The sequence below is a fragment of the Pleurodeles waltl genome, chromosome 3_1, assembly GCF_031143425.1.
Source record: "Pleurodeles waltl isolate 20211129_DDA chromosome 3_1, aPleWal1.hap1.20221129, whole genome shotgun sequence".
Lineage (NCBI taxonomy): Eukaryota > Metazoa > Chordata > Amphibia > Caudata > Salamandridae > Pleurodeles > Pleurodeles waltl.
Genome location: NC_090440.1, coordinates 1,224,373,676 through 1,224,395,528, shown reverse-complemented (window position 1 = coordinate 1,224,395,528; position 21,853 = coordinate 1,224,373,676). Strand labels below are relative to the sequence as shown.

Here is a 21,853-nt window from a genome sequence, read left to right as displayed (position 1 = left end):
ACTTTTCTGCAGATCTGCATACTGGGGCTGGAGGAAGCAGTAAGCAATAGTTCCAGGGCTGGAATGCCTTTGAGTCTGCAAACCTACTAACCTGCATGTTTTAAAGATTTTTATCAGCTTCTCTCTAATATTTTCCCATAATAAGAAAGGTTGGACATTTACTCCTGACAATAGCAGAATTAGAACTTACCCATGCTAAAATACAGTTCAAAAACATTTTATAGGGGTACGACATATACCATGGGTGCACTTTTGTGACTTTCTTTAAGAATTTGGGGTCACATGTAGGTAGGTTCAGATTTGTGACCTGCAAATTGCGAGTCGCAAATCCGAATGTAGGATGGTGTCCTTGACACCATCTGTGATTCGCAATTTGCGACCCCCCCCCCGCGAATGGTGGCCTGCTGGAGACAGCAGACCACCATGTCTGTGACTGCTTTTCAATAAAGCAGTTTTTGGGTTTTTTTTGTAATGCAGCCCGTTTTCCATAAAGGAAAACGAGATGCATAACAAAAACGAAAAATGAAACGTTTTCGTTTCATTTTTTCTGCTCTGAAAAAATGTTTACAGTGACATTCACAATGGGGAAGGGGTCCCATGGGGCTCCCTTCCCTTTTGCGAAAGTGTTAGCACCCATTTGAAATTGGTGCAAACTGAGATTGGTTTGCACCCGCGTTCGCGGTCACAAAACAATCCTACATTGCACTGCGAGTCGCAATTAGGAAGGGAACACCCCTTACTAATTGCAAGCCGCAAACCCGTTTTGTGATTTGGTAACCAGGTTACTGAATCGCAAAACTGGCTTTGTGCATCGCAATATGCTTTTTGCACGTCGCAAACAGCGAAAGTCGCTGTTTGCGACATGCAAAAAGCTACCTACATGTGGGTCTTGGTCCCTAATTAGGTCTGGTTTTAACAAAGACATTTTGTTTTTATTAAACTTCTATTTCTCTCTCTTTCGGCTAGCTTTACTGTGAGTGATCGCATTCTGCTCTTCCACAAGGAGCATATCGCCACACAAAGTAGTTTTGTTCAGTGTCATGAACTACCAGGGGTGTGGAATTTATTAAAATATCTACTTGTCCAGGGGTCAGGTTGCTTCTCAAATCTACTTGTCCTGTAAAAAGATCTACTTGTCCCTTTGGTGCCATGTAGTGTGGCGACAAATTATGGCAGCAATTAATAGCATCTCTGATTATGCCAGGGCTACTACCATAGTAGGGCTTGAATACTTGCAGTTTCAATCCCTACTGTAGCAATTTCCTTATTTTGCCACCTTTCTGCAGATCTGCATACTGGGGCTGGAGGAAGCAGTAAGCAATAGTTCCAGGGCTGGAATGCCTTTGAGTCTGCAAACCTACTAACCTGCATGTTTTAAAGATTTTTACCAGCTTCTCTCTAATATTTTCCCATAATAAGAAAGATTGGACATTTACTCCTGACAATGGCAGAATTAGAACTTGTTCCAGGGTTGGGAAGAAAGTGGCTGGAGGGAAAATGAACTTGCAAATGCTCAATAGATTTTCACATGAGCAAATCTACACATCGTATTTACCCATGCTAAAATACAGTTCACAAATATTTTATAGGGGTACAACATATACCATGGGTGCACTTTTGTGACTTTCTTTAAGAATTTGGGGCCACATGTAGGTAGGTTCAGATTTGTGACCTGCAAATTGCGAGTCGCAAATCCGAATGTAGGATGGTGTCCTTGGCACCATCTGTGATTCGCAATTTGCGACCCCCCCGCGAATGGTGGCCTGCTGGAGACAGCAGACCACCATGTCTGTGACTGCTTTTCAATAAAGCAGTTTTTTGTTTTTTTGTAGTAATGCAGCCCGTTTTCCTTAAAGGAAAACGAGATGCATAACAAAAACGAAAAATGAAACGTTTGTTTCATTTTTTCTGCTCTGAAAAAATGTTTACAGTGACATTCACAATGGGGAAGGGGTCCCATGGGGCTCCCTTCCCTTTTGCGAAAGTGTTAGCACCCATTTAAAATGGGTGCAAACTGCGATTGGTTTGCGCCCGCGTTTGCGGTCACAAAACAATCCTACATTGCACTGCGAGTCGCAATTAGGAAGGGAACACCACTTACTAATTGCGAGTCGCAAACCCGTTTTGTGATTCGGTAACCAGGTTACTGAATCGCAAAACTGGGTTTGTGCATCGCAATGTGCTTTTTGCACATCGCAAACAGCGAAAGTCGCTGTTTGCGACATGCAAAAAGCTACCTACATGTGGGTCTTGGTCCCTAATTAGGTCTGGTGTTAACAAAGACATTTTGTTTTTATTAAACTTCTATTTCTCTCTCTTTCGGCTGGCTTTACTGTGAGTGATCGCATTCTGCTCTTCCACAAGGAGCATATTGCCACACAAAGTAGTTTTGTTCAGTGTCAGGAACTACAGTGACAATCAGTGACGTAACGAAACTGGAGGGTGCCCCTTTGCAAAGAACATGGAGGAGCCCCCTCTCCAGACTCACTCAGGGCAGGTGCTGTGCTGAAGGGGCCCCCTGAAGGGCGGCTGCGGGGCCTTGGTTATGCCGCTGGTGGCAACGTGTGCTTTTAGAGTTCAAAAACTTTTTTGGGGGGGTTTTGCCAGTGTTTGTTACAATGTTGAGGGCCTGGTAGCTCCCTCAACAATAAAGTGTTACAAAAGCCATGTCAAAACAAGACACGCATTGATGAAACCTAAAAGACATAAAAATATGTCAGATCAGTTGGCTTTGTCAGTGTTTGTTTATTGTCATGCTTCCCATAATCGTGTTGAAAATGGTTACACTGATTTTCCATTAGAAATATTTTTGGATAATACTAGCATGCATCAACACATTTTACTAAATGACACTTCATTTGCATCTAATCAGAGAGCATTCTGGGAGCATTATACTTAGCCTCTTAGCCTAAACTTTTCAAACATGTGTATACACGTTTGTTTTTTTTGTACTGGAACCAACGTCAGTAGTGAAGTGTGACCATAAAACATTTATTTACAGCACTCACCCTAATAATGAAGGCTTTCAAATAATGAACCATAAATACAAGTTCGAACAGCATCACCTTTTGGAAACCCATTACCTCAACTGCAGAGCAGTCCACTCTCTGTAAACAGGCAGCCAAAGGGTTTGTGCTGCAGGGGGTTGGGCCTACTTGTCCCAAGGACAAAGTAAACATAAAAACTTGTTGCCCTTGACCCCAAACAAGATGTCCCGATAGGAATTCCACAACCCTGAACAGAGGCCTTAGAAATAACACCAAACAATGGCGCTCTGAAAGCCTGTGATCATTACCACGCCCATAGTGCAATATATTTATTGAACCAGGTAAAACGGTTAAGGAAAACTGCATGCCCAGTTGTTCGATGATGATCATAAGAAAATGATTATATTTTTTCAGGGTAACATACTGCAAGGGACAGTAATAAGTGAGGATGTCCATGCCATGGGTGGCCTTTGATTTTGTCAGGGATGCAGGTTCTTCTCTAGTACCAGATACTCTGTGGATCAAGGGTTCCCATGATGTAGGCCTTATCCGCACCCCTCCCCTATTTAGAATACATTAAAGGAGGGTGCTATCCTACCTACGGTAAGGCAGTATCCTCTTTCCAAAGAAGCAGATGAGGACATCATCCCCACCATATAGTCATTACTAGAGCATGGAGTAATATACCCTGGAGTGTTCCCCCCTGTAATACCCTGATTTACCCAGTTATGAAACTAAGGGTAATACTTGGCATATGGTTCAAGACCTGCACCCCTGAATGATGTAGTCGTACCACAATTCCCAACTGTCCCTGACCCTTCTATTATTTTTACAAACATCCCTCAGGATGCCAAATTGTTCTCTGTCATACATATTAAGAACTTCTTCTTCAAAACACTGTTTATCCAGACAGTCATTTTTGACAGCTTTCTCCTACTATGGGACTCAGTATTTGTATTCTCGTTTGCCTCAAGGGTTTGAGAATCCCTAAGTATTTTCAATTGGGTGGTGAAAAACGATCTGCCAAACCTTCAGTGTGACAGTACTCTGTTGCAATATGTTGATGATATACTATTCTGCAGCCCTACAGAACAACAGTGTAGGAAAAGTACTGTGTCCCTTCTGGTCACTCCTGCACAGAGATGATATAAAGTGGAGAAAGACAAAGTTCAGAACTGTCACAAGGTGATCCACTATCTATGACAACTACTGTCAGCTTCTGGTCGGCGAGTGACCCCTGAGAGGGCAGCATCTACATGCCAAATGACTGAACCGCAGACTGTTAAGGAAATGCAGAAGGTTTCTGTGGCCTCTGCAACTATGTGAGACAATGGGTCTTTGACTACAGCACTTTAATAGCACCCCTGCTGACCTATAATAAGCAAGCAAAAGATACAATAAAATAACATGGACAGCAGAAATGAAGGAAAATATCCAAAGACTGAAAACTGAAATTACAAACGTCCCCATTTTGGGGACCCCTGACTACACCAATGAGTTTTCCCTCTTCTGCCCCTGCAATGGTCAAGTGAAGATGGCTATCCTCACAAAAAAATATCATTTAAGATACAAACTCATAGCATACTTCAGTGGTCTGCTGGACTCAGCAATTAAAGGACATTACCCCTGTGAACACGCCCTCGCAGCCTTTATGGTACAGAAAATCACCCCCATTGTCATGGGGGCACGCCTGCCATTCTCTGCTGAACATGGAGTGTTTGCCATCATTTCAATGGCTAAGACTACCCTAACTACACAGAGAGTATCAGGGTACAAGGTAATACTGTCACTCCCATCCTTAAAAGTTGCAAAATGCCAATTAGTGAACCCCGCAACATTTTTTGCCCACCCTATGTTGGACTCCGAGGACGATGGCCATGACTGTGCAACATATGCCCCTAATGAATCCAGCCAAGCAATAGAATCCACTTCCTGGCAGCATTGTATACACCACTATCGACCAGGATACAGGAGTAAGACATTCAGATGCAGTGGTGGTTAGAGCACAGCAGCACAATTCCTGAGTCTTAGTGGCCCCGGCCGCCTTAACGCATGAGCCAAAGTCAAACATTATCACAGATATTATTACATCTCACTATGCTAATACAGCACGTTTTTATCTTTGAGAGCTACAAGAAGCTGCTCTACTGTGTGAGAAACACTTATGGGAGGTTAGAGGGTGCACCCAGTCAGGGGATGATTTGATCTAAAGACAAACATCCACAGGTAAGCCAGTGATGGGTAATTCCTGAAGGGATACATTCCGATAACGGCACACACTTTGTCAATTCCATTTTCACACATCTCACAACAATGCTATGGATAAGACAAATTATCTAGTTACCATCCCCAGAGTAACGGTATAGTTGAACACCTAAATCGCTTGCTGATAAATAATATAAGCAAAATAAGCACCACATTACACAAGAAATTATTGTATTGTTTACCACTAGCACTGTTTTCTTTTAGGAACACACACAGTTCTGACACCCTCTTGATTCCCCATCAGACGTTGACAGGAAGGCTCATGAGCACTCAAAAAGAAGTCACTAGATGTAAGGTGCAGGTGGAAAGTAATGCTCAAATTCTGAATTAAATGCATGTTTATCTCTCTGAATTAAAGAAAACTGTAAAGTTAATTTCCAAACAGGCAACCAGAGGGAAGGAGAAGTGCTCCTCTGCTGAGGTTGACATCCCAGCCGTGCAAATACGAGATTGTGTGTTCATTAAAAAATGTGGCTGGAAATGCTAATTGATACCCCATGCCACAGGATCAGATAGATTTCACACAACTAAATAAGCACCCTTGGAACAGATTTATGTCCCTTACATCTCTACCTCTGTAGGATTAAGGCCCAAATGCAGCCAGCACATGTCAAAGTAGAATATTTTAGAGTTAATGTGACAAAGTAGGACCCCTAGTAGAAATACAGCATATCCTCACAGGTAGGCAGTATATTAAGAATGCAATAGCACAAATGCTGAAAATAGGTAATCACAAGTTTACAGAATGGATAAAAATGGTTGCAGACTTAGACTTTTTAGGGGGTGGTACACCCATCCACCAGGTGTAATAATTACTTAGTGAATCCCTTGCTCCCCGATTGTGTCAGTAAGCTAGGACTCAAAGTTACTGGATCAGTTTATGCTCATGACCAATGGCATTCTGATATTAAGTTTTCATGTAGGGCCATGTCCCTATGGGTTGGCAATAATATTAGTCAGGATGCAATAGCAAAGTGTGAGCATATATGGGATGATAATATTACCCGATATACTTGGATTGATGTTGCAGTAAGCCACTGGACAGTCATGAGAATAAAATCTGTTTCTTTATGTTTCAGAGGGAATAGCACCATCAATGTAGGGAAACATATACATTGCAAATATTACAACAGATAACACAAACATGCAGGTCACCTCCAACCTCATGGACTATTATTGGCTATACAGAGAACTGCTATTCACCTAGTTGCCACCTAACTGGAACAGCCTCAATCCCTTGGTTACTTTGCATATCCCAGTCTTGGTCATTTCGAGCATAAATATCTCCAAGTTACAGGACTACGTCATAAGCTGTCCAATGGCCTTGATGCACCATCACCGGATGAGAGGAACTGCAGAATATTATGGCACTACTGTCTGGAAAGATGTTTCCCACATACACAGATTGTTCAATGAAGCTCAACCGTTTTGTGGAAGTGTCTTAGCGCTCATACAGGCAAATACAATTGCTCAATGGCTGCAAATAAATAGATGGGAACTAATGAAGGTGATCAATACCACAAAATACAGATTTAACGATGTAAAGGAAGAGCTGCGTGCCATGAGAATGATAATCATGCAACACTGTTATGTACTTGACCATATGATTGCCATGGAAGGAGGAGTATGTGCCAAGACAGGAAACACTTTCTGTACATTTGTCCCTGCAAACTATGTGGACAATGAAACATTGTTGGAGGCCATACCAACTTTGCACAACTCACAAAAGAAAATGGTGACTGAAGGAGGTGCCCCAGATGAATGATTTAAGGGTTGGTTCGATTGGTTACCATCCTGGATATTGAAACTGTTTAAAACTTTATTACAGCTTATTGTTATTGCTTTTGATATGTTGTGTTATTCAATTAGCTATGTCTTGCTGTAAAAGGATGAGGGCAAAGGTGAGAGGGATGTTCAGTCAGGCCACCTATACAAGTAGTAGATGATCATAGTAATACATATCATTTGACATCAAGTGCAGATTCAGGATTAGAGAAAGTAGTTTAAATATCAACTAGGGGGGAAAATGTATGGACAGTGTAAAATGTGAGGAAATCTCACCACCACAGACATCAGTAGAGAGCATGTAGAACTACATGTAGGTAACGAGCAGTACAGGTCCCATCTGCAAAGAGGCAATGTAGGTGAGAGCTCACCAAAAAGCAAAGCATAAACTTAGCAAGTTCCAGTTAAACAAGAAAATATGTTTAACAAGCCTTGAAGAGTTTATGATCACAGTGCTCAAGTATGTATTTCATTCTCACTGTCAGTAGAGATGTGACTTAGAAAATATTTCTCAAAGGTAACTTTAGTCAAGTGTATATAGAATCAGATATGAAGTCTTGGGAACAGAGCAATAACAAATTACACTCAGGGAAGGAAGGTTAATGTTTTATCAAAGCACTTTTAGGATTACCATAAGGGGGACCAACAGAAAAGGTCACAAGTTTAAGGACACGTGATGTGGTGTTTACTTGAAAGTATATTATTAACTGTTTTATTCTGTGACTTGCTATTGGTTTTTAAGATATGTATGAAGTCAGCATTTTTGTGACTATGTAGAGGGCTGCTTCCAAGCAGTCATTGGAGATCATCAATTCAGCTCTATGAAGGTGACTGGTCTACCAGCCAAGGTGATAAACCTACCTTTGCCTTGCCAGAGAAGTCTTGCCTATCTTTATTCCAGTTTGCCGCCAACAAAATTAAGTTCATTACTTACCAGTAATCTTCATTACTCTGAATCAGGAGTTCCTTGGATTATACGTTAACAGTGCATGACCAGGAGAAACACAGAATCCAGATTTCAAATGTACAGCAGTGCTTAGGTTATATTACTACCAGAAGAAACCCATTTTAGCAGTCTTAAAATAACAATAGATTGAGAAAAAAGGTTCTAACTCAATGCCTTGCAGTTTGAATGCAGGTCCTTGATGTTGATTCATAGCTCACTGTGCTATATTAGAAGGATTGCAATTTAGGAACTGCATGTAATAAAAGTATCTCAAAAGCAGCAACACAGTTACCTATCTACATAACATATTAATCTGTTATCTGCATGTTGCAGGGTGTGCTTTGCATGAGACACATTAACCCTCAAAAATACTTGAGGAGTCAAAGCTGTGACTAAAGAAAGCACAGATCTCTCCAGCCAGAGCAGTAACCACCATAGGTGTCTCACCATTATTATTATTTCCCGAGATTTATCAGGCAAAGCTCTGTGCATCTGGTGTCTTAACCCCATAAGATATTATAAAGTGCAGCCTTTCGAACCAATTAAGCCAGATTCTGCTTGTTGCCAATTTCTTTGTGGCAGAGCTTTTAAAAAATCGAATGTACAAGTTGACTGACTGTTTTTCTTGACTCCGCCGTTTGTGAGTCCACTTCCTTTTTGTTGCCACACCTTGACCGTGCTGGAGAATTTTCATCCTTCAAAGGAATCAATGCCCTCTCGAGGTCAACGGATCTTTGGTTCCAGCCAAGAGTGTGGTAGAATCATTAACACAATTTCAAAACAAATCAATTACATTACAAACCATGACCAATCTAACCATGGAGGGAAAAAGCCATTCAAAAATAAAGTTAAGGGGATTTATTACAAACTTAAGCTCATTTAAAGATTTCAAAAGACCAAGTTATATAGACACAGAATCACCAAGGGTTGCCCAAAACAAAGAAATAAATTCAGGCGGACCAACATTAACAAAATTAAGCATTCAAAATGAATGATGCAAATCATTAAGAGGAATATTTGTGATACAGAAATTAAGCATTGCTCGGGATTAGCAAACATCGGTCAAGTCATATGAACAGAGTTATAACTTTGGGTAGGCACAGGAAAACCCCACAGTTGTCCAAAACACGGAAAGACGTGTGGGGAGGAACACGTGGGCAAAAGACAAAAAAGGAAAAAGAAAAATTGAAAAAAGGTATTCTTGGGCAAAATGCTATTAACTAGGGTGCTCAAAAGATAGGAAAAAGGGAAAGCGCCAGCATGTCAGAAGCTGAATCAAGAGTCTTCTGCAGGGGATTGGAAGAAAAGACTCTAAGTCTCAATAAGGCATTTCAAGGGGCAAAGGCAGAGAGGAAGATACCTCTCCAAAGGGGCTTAGCATACAGGATACTTCATCTGCAGGGGTCTCTCTGGGACCGGATCAAAGGCCAACTGATCATCGACACAGCAAAGTTCATACGGCATCCTGATCCGCCAAAGGTAACAGTCCACGTTACGCTGAAGGGACATCATCCAATAGAAATTACACGATTCTAAACTGCAACTGTTCAATTTTTTCCCCAAGTCTGTCGTAAGAACATCTTCCATCCACGTAGCTCCACACAAATTTGAAACAATTGTATATAATATTAGTTAATGATTCAGGATGCTCTACATTCAAGGATACTGTTTCACTTCTCTCTGTGTCTAAAAACAATAGGGGGTCTAGTACCACAGCCATTCTTCTCATTGGGACAAAATCTGAAAGAAAGGTTCACGTAGAGAACTGAATCGGCATTCTCTGCACAGTCACAAAATTCAGATTTATCAGGCCCCACTTAGGCTAATGCAAGTGAATTAATACAGTACGTTAATACATCAAGTAAAACACTTTGTAATATGCAAACTATACTTTCTACATGAGTAATTCTTCATTAACATATGCCATTCAGCAACTTTAAATGGAATAACTGTCAATACATTTCAGTCAGTATAACACAGAGCTGCATTTCTCCTAATTTTGCAACCATCTTTAATTAATTAATCATTAGAAATCCAATATAGTTTCAATACAATTTATTAGTCTAGAAACTAAATTATATCATAATATCAGTTTAGTCCTTCTAACATTTAGTTTAATGCAAATACCACCTATGTTGAACTCTACAATACAAACTAATGCACATTTTAAATGACTTGCCAGCTCCTACATTCATACCATTTGTACTTTGGCTAACATCAGGCATAAACTGTCACAAATAGATAACTTTTGTGACATTAAGTACAGCACTCAAATTTCAACTACATCAACCCCCAACGTATGGGTTCATGGAGTAACGTTTTTACAGTAATTCTTGTACGTGTATGCGCGTTTAAAAGAAACTGCGTAATTTGAAGAGTAATTTTTCATCTTCCTAGTTGTGAATTAAGCTCTCTTTTCAGTTCTGCGCTGCCAATACATCTCAGTGCCCTAAATACAAATATTCCTGTATATTTTCCAGTATATTTCAACAAACATAAAAATCACGAAAGAATTAAGTTTTAATGCGCTGCTTCCCGTGCAATTGGTTCCAGGAAGCAATATACTTACCGGTAGTAAATGTTTCATGTAGTTGCTTAAGCACACGACTTAAGTGGTTTTCACTGTCGCAAGCTCCTTCCTGGTCGCTGTAGTACGTTTCTAGATATGCTCTTGGGTTAAATTTTTGTAAATATGTTTTTTTACCCGTAAATCCCGGATTCATTTTGTCCTCGAATTGGTTTTAAACGTGCTATGGCCCTGTTATCCCACTTGTTTTGTTAAAAAAAAAGTAAGCAGAAGGGATTTTTAATAACTTCACAAGACGTGGCGCGATTAACGTTTCCGGCACAGACCTGGAGGGTCTCAGTGGTGGTTTCATTAACAATTAACATGGCGGAAACTACACACCCCTCTTAGTTCTTAGCCCTGCCCTATACATAGGTCATAGGGTGACCGGATTTTGAGGACCAAAAACCGGGACAGGTCAGACATAAAAGAAGGACTAAAACATTACTCAACTTTATATCTGGCCTATCCCACAAACCGGGACATTTATTTAATAATGTAACCTTTGTCCCCAAAACCGGGACATTTATTAAAAATTAGGAGAAGCGTGGGACACCGGGACAGTCCTCTAAAAACTGGGACTGTCCGGGGAAATCCAGGACGTCTGGTCACCCAACCTAAGAAGAGCAGGATCGGCTGGGCTGACAGCCCGTTGCTTCTCATTGGTTTCTTCGGAAAATCTCGTAGTCTTGCAACACCTCACCCATCGGAGCTCCTTCTAACGTGCCAGCAAGTCAGTTTGTATTTTCTGCCGCTCACTGGAACAGGATGCACTGTCGACCTCTGAGGCTCGTAAATAACCCTAGCCTTGTCAGTAATGTGTTTGGTTGCTGATAAAACAAGCAATGCCAAAGCCAATAGCTTTCGCCTCTACGAAATCTATTTATTGGTTTTGTTCAGGGGACAAGTCCTAAACAAGCATTTGCAATGCAACCGGTCTCGTGTTTGCTTGAGCTAGAGCAATTAGCATTGTAAACTCCTAACCGGACTTTTCTTGCCACAGAAATTGAAAATGAAAATAAAACAGTTTCACATAACTAACTGGACTTTTCTTGCCATATAAACTGAAAAGTAAAAATTTCACATAAGCGAGCTGACGGCCGCCATCTGTGTAAAGCAGACACACAAACAGAAATAAAAGTTCACTCGTAGTGAAACCTATCAGCAAAAGTGCAATTATCTACGTAATCTGCAAAAGTGCAATTAATTATGTAACAGGGTCGATATCATGTAAAGCGCTTGATTTCTGCCCAGCGAGATCGCGCTGCGAAAAAGAGAAAAAGTCCAGAAACTGGACAGAAAACGTGGAGCCTCGTAGGTTTTCATCACTTGGTTGCTGCGCTCTAGGAGGGCTAAACACCAGAAAAGGCATGACTTATGCATGCCTTTCACTACTGAAACGAAGCAGATTTTAAAAGGCAAGCTCACAAACCAATAAAAGAAACTGATGTGACATGGGCGTGCTTTGAAGCCCAAAGAGAGATTACAACACTGGACGGAGCGCTTTGCGCTTGCCTGTAAAAACAGAAGTGGGGCACTAATCAAGTTAGGCGGTATGCAAGTGGCACCACAGTGCGTGACATCAAACATGGCATTATAGGAAGTGGCATAACAAGAAGTGGCATCACAACCCATGACTTTACAGGAAGTGACATCATAAAACCTAACAAATATTTTTAGCAGGTATTATATTGGTGCATTTGAACGCATTACGATTACACATACAAACACTCCTGATTTGGAAGTGTAAAGAGCCCCTCACCCCAGTACATTGTTGCTTGTATCAAAAGCAGACAACGTGCAGGTGCTGCTGAATGTGTCCAGGTGTCTGAAAATTATACCAGAACAAATTCAGCATTTTACTGTGGGGCCAAAATTCTTGGCAGGGTGGACGGTGTCCATCCTGTGAAAATAATAGGTGGAGGCCGTCCACCCACGTGTACCCCCAACTTGTGCCCTGGTTTTGTAAAATATTCTTAGACATGTCAAACAGCAGCGCTAGCTGCTGTGCAGTATGTCTTAAAGTTTAAAAAACACTATGACGAATGCCCTCAATTAACTTTAATGCAGTCAATGGTGGCCATGTTATAGCGTTTATTTAAAAAAAGACTTTACGACATGCTGCACAGTATTTTATTTATTTGAATTCATTCTGTCTAGAAATCTGGACCATTTAGAATAACAGAGATAACAATCTTACATAATAAATAATATATGTTAAAAATTCGTAGTAACAATATGAAAACCAATAGTAATCAGAACAATATAGCAATAAAATCAACAGGACTAGGCTTTTGATCATAGATAAAAATACAATAGATAAAGATAAAACATTGCTAAAAATAGTAAAAGAATAAAAAAAAAGGTAAAAGCTAGGATATAAAACTTTTATCTAACATGCCAATGTGTGCAGCTATTTTCCCATAAGACCCGGCCCTCTTCAATTAAAAAAACAAATAGAGTTCCCGTTCAGATGTAAAATACTTTGTCGAGAAGCCTATTAGATTTCTGCTGCAAAAATGACTCTAAAAGCTTGTACAATCTCTATTAGTCATATAGAGGGCAACAAGTTCCTAGTGAAAATTCCTACTGATACTACATAGAATATAACAGTTGAGACTCCTTCTGTGGACTATTGTCAGGATAGCTCAAATGCCCTTTGATACAATAAACCTGCGACGGATGAGCCAGGCCTCCGATAGATATTTGGTAACTGTAGTAGCTACCACGGAGGATGTATCATATGTGCAAATTCTGATGGCGTTTGCTCTATCCTGCAATGATAAATTTTTGCAGAGGGGAATGATCCACCTCCCTCTGGGACTCTTATACAAAGGGCAGAAGAATAGTATATGCTCTGTTGTTTCTTTACAGTATTGGCAAGAGATACATCTATCAGTTGAGGCGATGTTAGATGGCCAGTGGGCCGTAAAACCATTAATAGGCAATGTACCATATCTTAGCTGGAGATAAAGAACACGGGCATACGGAGGCATAGGAAGGTTCAAAAAGTTCTCAGCCCAGGGCTCGTGCTTAATTTGGAGAAATTCCATTGTTAGCCTGCCCGCCCCCTTTTGGTGCAGGGAGTCTTCATTAACTTTCTCCCAATATCTTCTTTTAACAAGTTTCCTTGCATTATTGGGGATTAGATCCGGATATTTCCAGTAGTGGGGAAGACCTAATTTATCCCAGGAAAATTTCATCTCCTTCAACCAAGGAATGTTCTCCAGTGCCTGGGGGACGGCTATGAGCTCTCTTATGGCCAGCCTATATGGTTCGAGTTCAACAGATTTCCATAAACGAATCCAATAGGAAAGAGGTCTTAGGGCCGCTGTGGTTTTAATGCTATTTAAACCTAGGTCGAGCCTTAGAGGGGTCATTGGTGTGCCCATACCTAACCGGGACACCTGTCTAAGGAAATGATTTTCTTTAGTTTGCAGAATGTCCAGGTTTTTGTGAGATCCCCAAAGTTCCGCTCCATATAGGGCCGCCGCTCGGATTTGGACATTGTAAATCTCCGCAAGTATGTTCAAGGGGGGGCTCAGGGCCTTTCTAGATCTACGGACAAGGGCCCCACCTCTTTGGCTTATAATAAGAGCCCCTTTGTCAATGGCTGCCTTCCATTTGCCTGTAGTCGATAGTCTGATACCCAAATAGTCGAACTCTTCTACTTTCTCCAACGGAATCGAGTTCATTTCTATTCTAACGCGCGGTCGTTTCTTTGAAGTACTATATATAATAAGTTTTGTTTTCTTGACGTTTACGTCCAGACCATAATCACTACAGTAGACACAGAATTGATTAATCAAGTTTTGGATTCCCATTGGCGATTTCGATAGCAAAATTGTATCATCTGCATGTAGCAGACACAGGATTTTTTTCCCAACCAGTTTAGGTGAATCATTTGTGCAATTCTCTAAGTAGTGGATGCAATTATTAATATAGAGCAGAAAAAGAGTGGGTGCCAGGACACATCCCTGTCTAACTCCTTTTTTAATAGCTATGGGGTCAGTCAACTCACCCTCCTGACCACATCTAATTTGAGCGAAGGTGTTTTCATGCAGTTGGGCAATGAGTTTCAGAAGACCAGTTCGCACTCCCATATTTGATAGTGTTGACCACAGCAAGTTCCTGGGGATCAAATCAAATGCGGCTCTGAGATCTATAAAGACCACATAGAGATTACCCCTCCCCAGGTCAACATTCTTCCATTTTATTGACAGGAATCTTAGGGCTTGGTCAACTGTACTCACTTCAGGTCTAAATCCCGTTTGTAGGTCAAAGAGAGCTTCAGACTACATAATCCATTCGTCAAGATGGAGCAGGAGATGTTTTGCATATATTTTTTGGGAGTTATCAAGAAGACAAATCGAACGATAGTTGGCGGGGGTGTTGGGATTTCCTTTTTTAAAAATGGGTACTATTTCAGCCCCTTTCCAAGTAGGTGAAGCGGGAGCCCCCGCTGCAATTGCATTGTAGATAAGATTGAGATAAGGTGCCCATATGTCGGGTCTTGACTTGTATAAATCACCAGGAATCTTATCTGGGCCAGGGGCCTTTCCCCATTTCAATGAATCTATTGCTGCTCTTGTTTCGGTTAGAGAGAATATAATCGGGGTGGTTTCTTGGGTTATTGATGCATCAGGGGCCCACAGAGATGCTTCAGATTCGTATAGTTGCTCAAAGTGCTCTACCCATGTTGCTGAGAGAATTGAGGAGCCAGGTGCGGCAGGGGAATCACTACAGTCGTCAGCTATTATTTTCCAAAACCTGGATGTTTTGTTGGATTTAACAGTCTCCAGAATGGTAACCCATCTGGCCTCTTCCCAGCTTCTGCGTGCCTTGGAACATTCCTTCTTGTAATCCTTCCTGGCTATTCTTAACAACTCAGCATGGCCTTCTTTTATTGCTTTCAGGAGAGATAATTGTGCTTCCCTGCAAGAGTTGTTGAACCAGGGAGCGCAGTGCTTTTTATTTGGGTTGTTGAAAATCTTTTTTGTAAAAAGATGCTTTAAAGATTGAAACAATTCAATGTGGGCTGCTAAGAGTCTGTCACCCTCCCCGTCCTCGTTAAGCCAAATCATACACTCCATTTGGTTGGCAAGCAGATTGTAAATAGATGCCAGGTGTTTAGAGGAAGAAATAACAGATTCCCATTTTAGGTTGCGTCTGTTATTTGTTAGGGCCAGCTGAGGAGCATGGGTCTTAGAGTAGGGCACTTTAAACGAAGAGAAGTGTCCTCTAGTCGATAAAATCAGCGGGTCATGATCATTCTCAATCTGCTCTCGAACCCTCATATCGAACATGTGGCTCCACAGTCGGATGTCAAGAAGTATATAATCAATATGACTACTGTGCCCTCCGCGCCTAAAGGTAGCTTGCAAATTTGCATCCGAGCGCGAGCGACCGTTACAGGCTCGGAGGCCATGAGCTAGTGTGATGTCAGCCAGTAAACGCGCAGATTTATTCAGTCTTGGTCTTTTGTTGGAGACTAGCTGAGGAATGCCCCAATAGGCATCCTCTTCTTTACATATCCCTTGGACTAAGGGATTGGGTTCGAATGTACCATTAAAGTCCCCTCCAATCAAGACAAAGAAGGAGGAATTGTTTTTAAGAAAACTATCCAGAATGGACAGAACATCAGAATCAGGGTGGGAGCTCACATTCCTATTATAGATATTAATTAATAGTAAAGGTCTCTCTTCAGAAATCGTTATTAATAAGACTTGCAAATCAGGGCAACCCATATCTATTTCTTCTATCTTACACCTAAGAGAACTATTTAACCACACAAGCAGCCCTCCCGATGGTCTCCCAGAAGACGACTTGCGTGCTGGAACCCAATAGCTTTTGAAGCCTAGTCTATATTTGGGTTCCAATGCCCACGTTTCTTGGAAAAGGCAAATCAGGTGATCATCGATAAAGTTGCCCCATCCTGGGCTTTGTAGTTTACTTTCCAACCCTGCTATATTCCAGCTGAGTACCTTATCGAGATCCTCTGTTTTTGTGGACCTTACTTCATTCTGGGGATATTTCCTAGAGGGGGGGGTACAGCTAGGAACCATGCTATTTCCCTCAGGTATATTGGGACTAGTAGCTTTCTCACTCTGTGCCTTGTTCACCTCGCTGGATGTTACCCCAGCTATATTTGTATTTGGTAAATTGACCATGCGGGTGGACCCCAGAGTACAAGGAACGATTGACAGGCTTGGAGTACATTCCTCGCATGCTTGGCACATGGTGCTTGTGGGTGATCCCTGATTAACAAAATCTGCCAAGGTCAAAGGGACAACAGAGTTAGAGATGCTGAGGACAGTAAGGTGAATTTCCTCATCTTCACAATTACTCGGAGCCACTTCCGAAAGGTCATCTCCTAGTCAGTCTGTCTCAGAAAGAGATGACGAGGGGCATCTAGGGCTGAGTGCAGGGATAGACTGTGTATGGATAGCGGGGGGAACCCCATATAGTGGCGGCGATTGTCTACTCCAAGATGGCATCGAGGGAGGATAAAACACTTGTAACCTACAGAGAGAAGCTTTACCAATTATAGGATAAGGTCTATTAGCATTTTAAAAAAGCCGTTGGACAAGGTCAGGAGAATTGAAGTTAATAACAATGCAGTCCCCTGAACCGATCTTCGCTAGGGAGCCCACCCACCCTACCCTTCTTACCATCAATATTGAGGGTATCATGGGAAAAGCAAACCCCACATTCGCGTGCAACCAATGAATGACCTTGTTTTTAAGTTCGGTGAAAGATTCAGTGAAATGAGGTTTGAGTTCAGGTACATTTGATATGATGAGAACAAATGGGCATGATTCTGGTGGTAAATGAAGCACTTTTGGATCTAACAGACCACTGATCTTGCCCCTCTTCTGGGGTACTAGTGGAGGGTGCTCCCAAGTGGGGTTACCTTCTCCCAGATTAATTACTGGGTTATTCCATGAGGCGGTTCCTTTTGGGAGGGGAGCTGGGACCATATGGGGCTTGTTCGTTGAAATACTAGCTGCTTTGACGGAGCTGGGCCAATCTTGGTTTGAAGAGGAAAGGGGAATCTTGGGTATTTGACCGGTGGGTCTGTTGGCAATAATAAGGTCATGATTGGGGGGGGGGATGGGATTGAGTTTCTACGGGTGGAGCAGTTATTGGTAGCTGGTTATTGATAAGACTTTCCAGTTTGTCCTCAATTGTTTGAAGGCGGGTTAAAATAGGAAGGAATAGTTTTGATTGGTGTTATGTGAGGGGATTAAAATCGCATCCTTATTGGAAGGCTGAGCCAAGTTAGAGGGGCTCAAAGTCCTGGATTGTTTATTTTTAATAGCGAGTTCCCTTCGTTTCCTTTTTCCTTTGGTATTAGAATCTACTGAGGTAAAGGGGCCTTCATTTGGGGGACTCCGAGCCAACAGAATTGGCGCGGCACGGGTGGTGATTACGTTTGAAGTTTCATCCTGAAACTCCTGGGAGATTTTAGAGGGAGAGGGGAGAGGGGAAGTCAGTACAGGCTGTAATTCTGTTAGCAGCGGGGGCTGTGGGGCAGAGCTATCATGAACAAGGCTATTAATTAAAGAAGGGGGGACAGCTAAGCGTCGCTGCACTAACTCTATTTCTTTTTCAAGTTCCCCAACAGCCTTTTGCAGAAATCCATCTAGGGTTTTGTTAGAATACGGCTTTCCTTCCAACCCCCCCCCCCCCCCACGTTGTCAACCCATTTTCCTTGGAACCAGGGGCCTCTAGTGAGCCCCCGGCTTATAGGGATGTTTAGGCCTTTGGAACCCACCCTCTGCCACTGAAAATACAGGAAAAAAAGGGAGAAAAAATACAACGCGATTTATGGGCTTCTCAGACCCTACTGATCGCAAGACCCAGAAACAAGTCCAAAATCAAAAACCCGAAGTATATAGCCCGGCCCTAACACTTTTCGGGTGCTGGCGGGCGCAGGACGGGTAGTGAGTTTTAGGCTCCTATCCTTAAAAGAAGAATGGAGCCGCCTCCTTGCGCCCTCCAGGAAGCGAGATTCAATAGGCAGTTATATGGTGCACTGTAATAAATTCACTAAGTACACTAAAAACCTACGAGTGTCCGGCTTGGGTTGATGGTTTTCCACGTGCTTGTTGGGACCTGAGGCTCTGTGGAAAGGCTGCCCATGTACCGAGCAAAGGAACTTGGATTCTCCTTCAGACAGCCTTGAACAAGTTAGCTGCCTGGTCCAAACGTCTTAGAGTGGATGTCAGGGGGGTGGCCCTACCCTGCCTCTTCCTGGCAATGACGGGCAAGGACGGGCCCGCCCTTGGCCCAGGCTTCGCCCATGCGCCGCCCGCGCGCCGCCCGCGTCGGCGGGAGCGCGAGTCTAATTTAAAGGGCTCCTGCCCCTTGATGACCTTCCCGGCAACAACAGCGCTTCCCGCGACGGCAGGAGCGCGAGTCTAATTTAAAGGGCTCCTGCCCCTTGATGACCTTCCCGGCAACAACAGCGCTTCCCCTCAGTAACTAGTGCTGCTGTGACATGTCTGAAAAAAACATTGACAAAGCCAATAGATTTCATAGAGGCGAAACCTATTGACTTTACCTATGTTTGTTAGTTAAGCAATCCTTTGAATCATAAACTGAATCAGGTTTTCATCTAAAGTGAGATTTATTGACTGAGAATGGGACTTCCCGGCTGAGAAGTGGGGTCACCCTGCTCCTTTGCTTCCCTCACTTGGGCAAGAAAATAGTGTCTTGAGAGGCAAAAACTGATTTTGATTCACAAATTAAGGATGGGGGGTATTTTTACACAAAGGAATGCCATGAATAGGGATGTTCAGATAAGGATGCCGATCTCACCATCATTGGGAACAACCAGTGGGTGTTCCCAGTGACTAATGTAAATTATTTGAACGTCACCCAATCCAGGAGGATATTTCAGAACAAGTGAAAAGTAAATATTTGTTTTCTTTGTAAAATTAGAAACATTTTTTAAATACAGTTGATACATTTGCAACTCTACTCATGAAGATTTGTGGCTAGGCAGAGTGCTTGTTCTGTAAAACTGAGTTGGCAAAATTGTTAGGTTCAAGTGGGTTAGGCATATATCTCTCTGTTTTATATACCAGTATTAAAGTAAGTCATACATGTGTATTACGCATAGTATGTAGGCAACACATGCAGAGATTTATTTTCTCAATCTGGCCATACACTGCATATGTTATTGATGGAAGCAGAGGTGTCTACATTGTGTTTCTGTGCATTCCTCATTGAATTCACACGTTCATATTTCAGAAAACCCTCTTACATTCTTCATTTGTCTTGTTCCCAACCCTACCAGCTGAAGAAGAAGCAAATTGTATGTGGAGAAGGTGGAGAAGATGCAGCAAACTTTGGTGAAGCTGCAGGCGGCTTGTGAGAAGCAAGACGGAGGATAATGGCTAGAACTGCCAATCCTCAAGATGGGTTTGAGTCTCGGCGTCGGCTCAACATCCTGGAGAAGCATGCTTGAAACGTGTGCTAACACAAATCAGATTAAATGAAAGACAGTGGACAAACAAAACAAGGCGACGTCTTGAGAGGTGGCTATATTAAAGTCAAACTGTGTGCGACGAAGACAGTAAGAATTTGAGAAGAGTCAGCATGAAACTGACGAGGCACATGCAGTTCCATATGAGAGGGGGGCCATACTGAGAGCAGTCTGCTATGCGGGAAGGCACTAGGCAGGCAAAGATAAAAAAAAGTTCCACTTCAAAAGCAGATGAAAACAGTACTTGGGCCCCCAGACACTGATAAGCGCAAACACACAAGGAAGAACATGAAATAGCATGCTACAGTCAATAGATGTAGGAGGCTGGCCTGGCCTGTAGTGGGTACAGAGGTACTTACACCTTGTGCCAGGTCCAGTTATCCCTTATTAGTGTAGAAGAGGTATTTCTATCAGCTAAGGCTGATAGAAGGTAGCTATGGCAAAGCAGCTTAGGCTGAACTAGGAGACATGTAAAGCTCCTACTATACCACTTATATCATATAGCACAATATCATAAGAAAACACAATACACAGATATATTAAAAATAAAGGTATGCCAAAAGTATCTCAGTGAGTACCCTCAGTATGAGGATGAGAAATATACACAATATATATGTACACAAACCAAGATTATGCAGTAAATAGCAAAAGGAAGTAATGCAAGCAATGTAAAGTTACAGTAGATTGCAATAGGAGCACATAGGTATAGGGGCAACACAAACGATATACTCCAAAAGTGGAATGCGAACCATGAATGGACCCCAAACCTATGTGAGCTTGTAGAGGGTCGCTGGGACTGTAAGAAAATAGTTAGGGTTAGAAAAATAGCCCACCCCAAGACCCTGTAAGGTAGGTGTAAAGTGCACCTACAACCCCCAGAGAGCACAGAAGTCGTGATAGGGGGATTCTGCAAGGAAAACCAACACCAACAATGCAACAACAGTGGATTTCCAGACCTGAGTACCTGTAAGACAAGGGGACCAAGTCCAAGAGTTGCAACAGTGTCGAGAGTGGGCAGGAGCCCAGGAATGCCAGCTGAGGGTGCAAGGAAGCTGCCACCGGATGGGAGAAGCTTGGTGTTTTGCAAGAACAAAGAGGACTAGGAACTTCCCCTTTGAAGGATGGATGTCCCACGTCTTGAAGAAGCTTGCAGAGGTGTTCCCATGCAGAAAGACCGCAAACAAGCCTTGCTAGCTGCAAGGGTCCCAGTTAGGGTTTTTGGATGCTGCTGTGGCCCAGGAGGGACCAGGATGTCGCCACTTGGATGAGGAGATAGAGGGGGCACCCAGCAAGTCAGGGAGCCCTCACAGAAGCAGGCAGCACCCGCAGAAGTACCTGAACTGGCACTTGGAAGAAGAGTGAACCGGAGTCCGCACGAAGTCACAAAAGGGAGTCCCGCGACGCCGGAGGACAACTCAGAAGGTTGTGCACTGCAGGTTAGAGTGTCGGGGACCCAGGCTTGGCTGTGCACAAAGGAAATCCTGGAAGAGTGCAGAGGAGCCGGAGTAGCTGCAAATCACACGGTACCCAGCAATGCAGTCTAGCGGGGGAGGCAAGGACTTACCTCCACCAAACTTGGACTGAAGAGTCACTGGACTGTGGGAGTCACTTGTACAGAGTTGTTGAGTTCCAGGGACCAAGCTCGTCGTGCTGAGAGGGGACCCAGAGGACCGGTGATGCAGTTTTTTGTTGCCTGCGGTTGCAGGGGGAAGATTCCGTCGACCCACGGGAGATTTCTTCAGAGCTCCTGGTGCAAGAAGGAGGCAGGCTACCGCCAGAGTATGCACCACCTGGAAACAGTCCAGAAAGCC

At 42.7% G+C, this 21,853-nt stretch overlaps 1 protein-coding gene across 2 annotated transcripts in view; it reads right to left on the bottom strand.

Annotated features, from left to right (window-relative positions):
• The window catches only part of LOC138285071 (nicotinamide N-methyltransferase-like), a 222,953-nt gene extending 212,000 nt beyond the window's left edge, over positions 1 to 10,953 (bottom strand). The window contains exon 1 of one of the 2 annotated variants that reach the window (XM_069224561.1): positions 10,553 to 10,953. In XM_069224561.1, the coding sequence (XP_069080662.1) occupies positions 10,553 to 10,706 (154 nt within the window). In that variant the 5' untranslated portion in view covers positions 10,707 to 10,953. The remainder of the gene's footprint in view (positions 1 to 10,552) is intronic. The other variant, XM_069224560.1, reaches the window with a different exon arrangement.
• Positions 10,954 to 21,853: the final 10,900 nt, after the last annotated feature.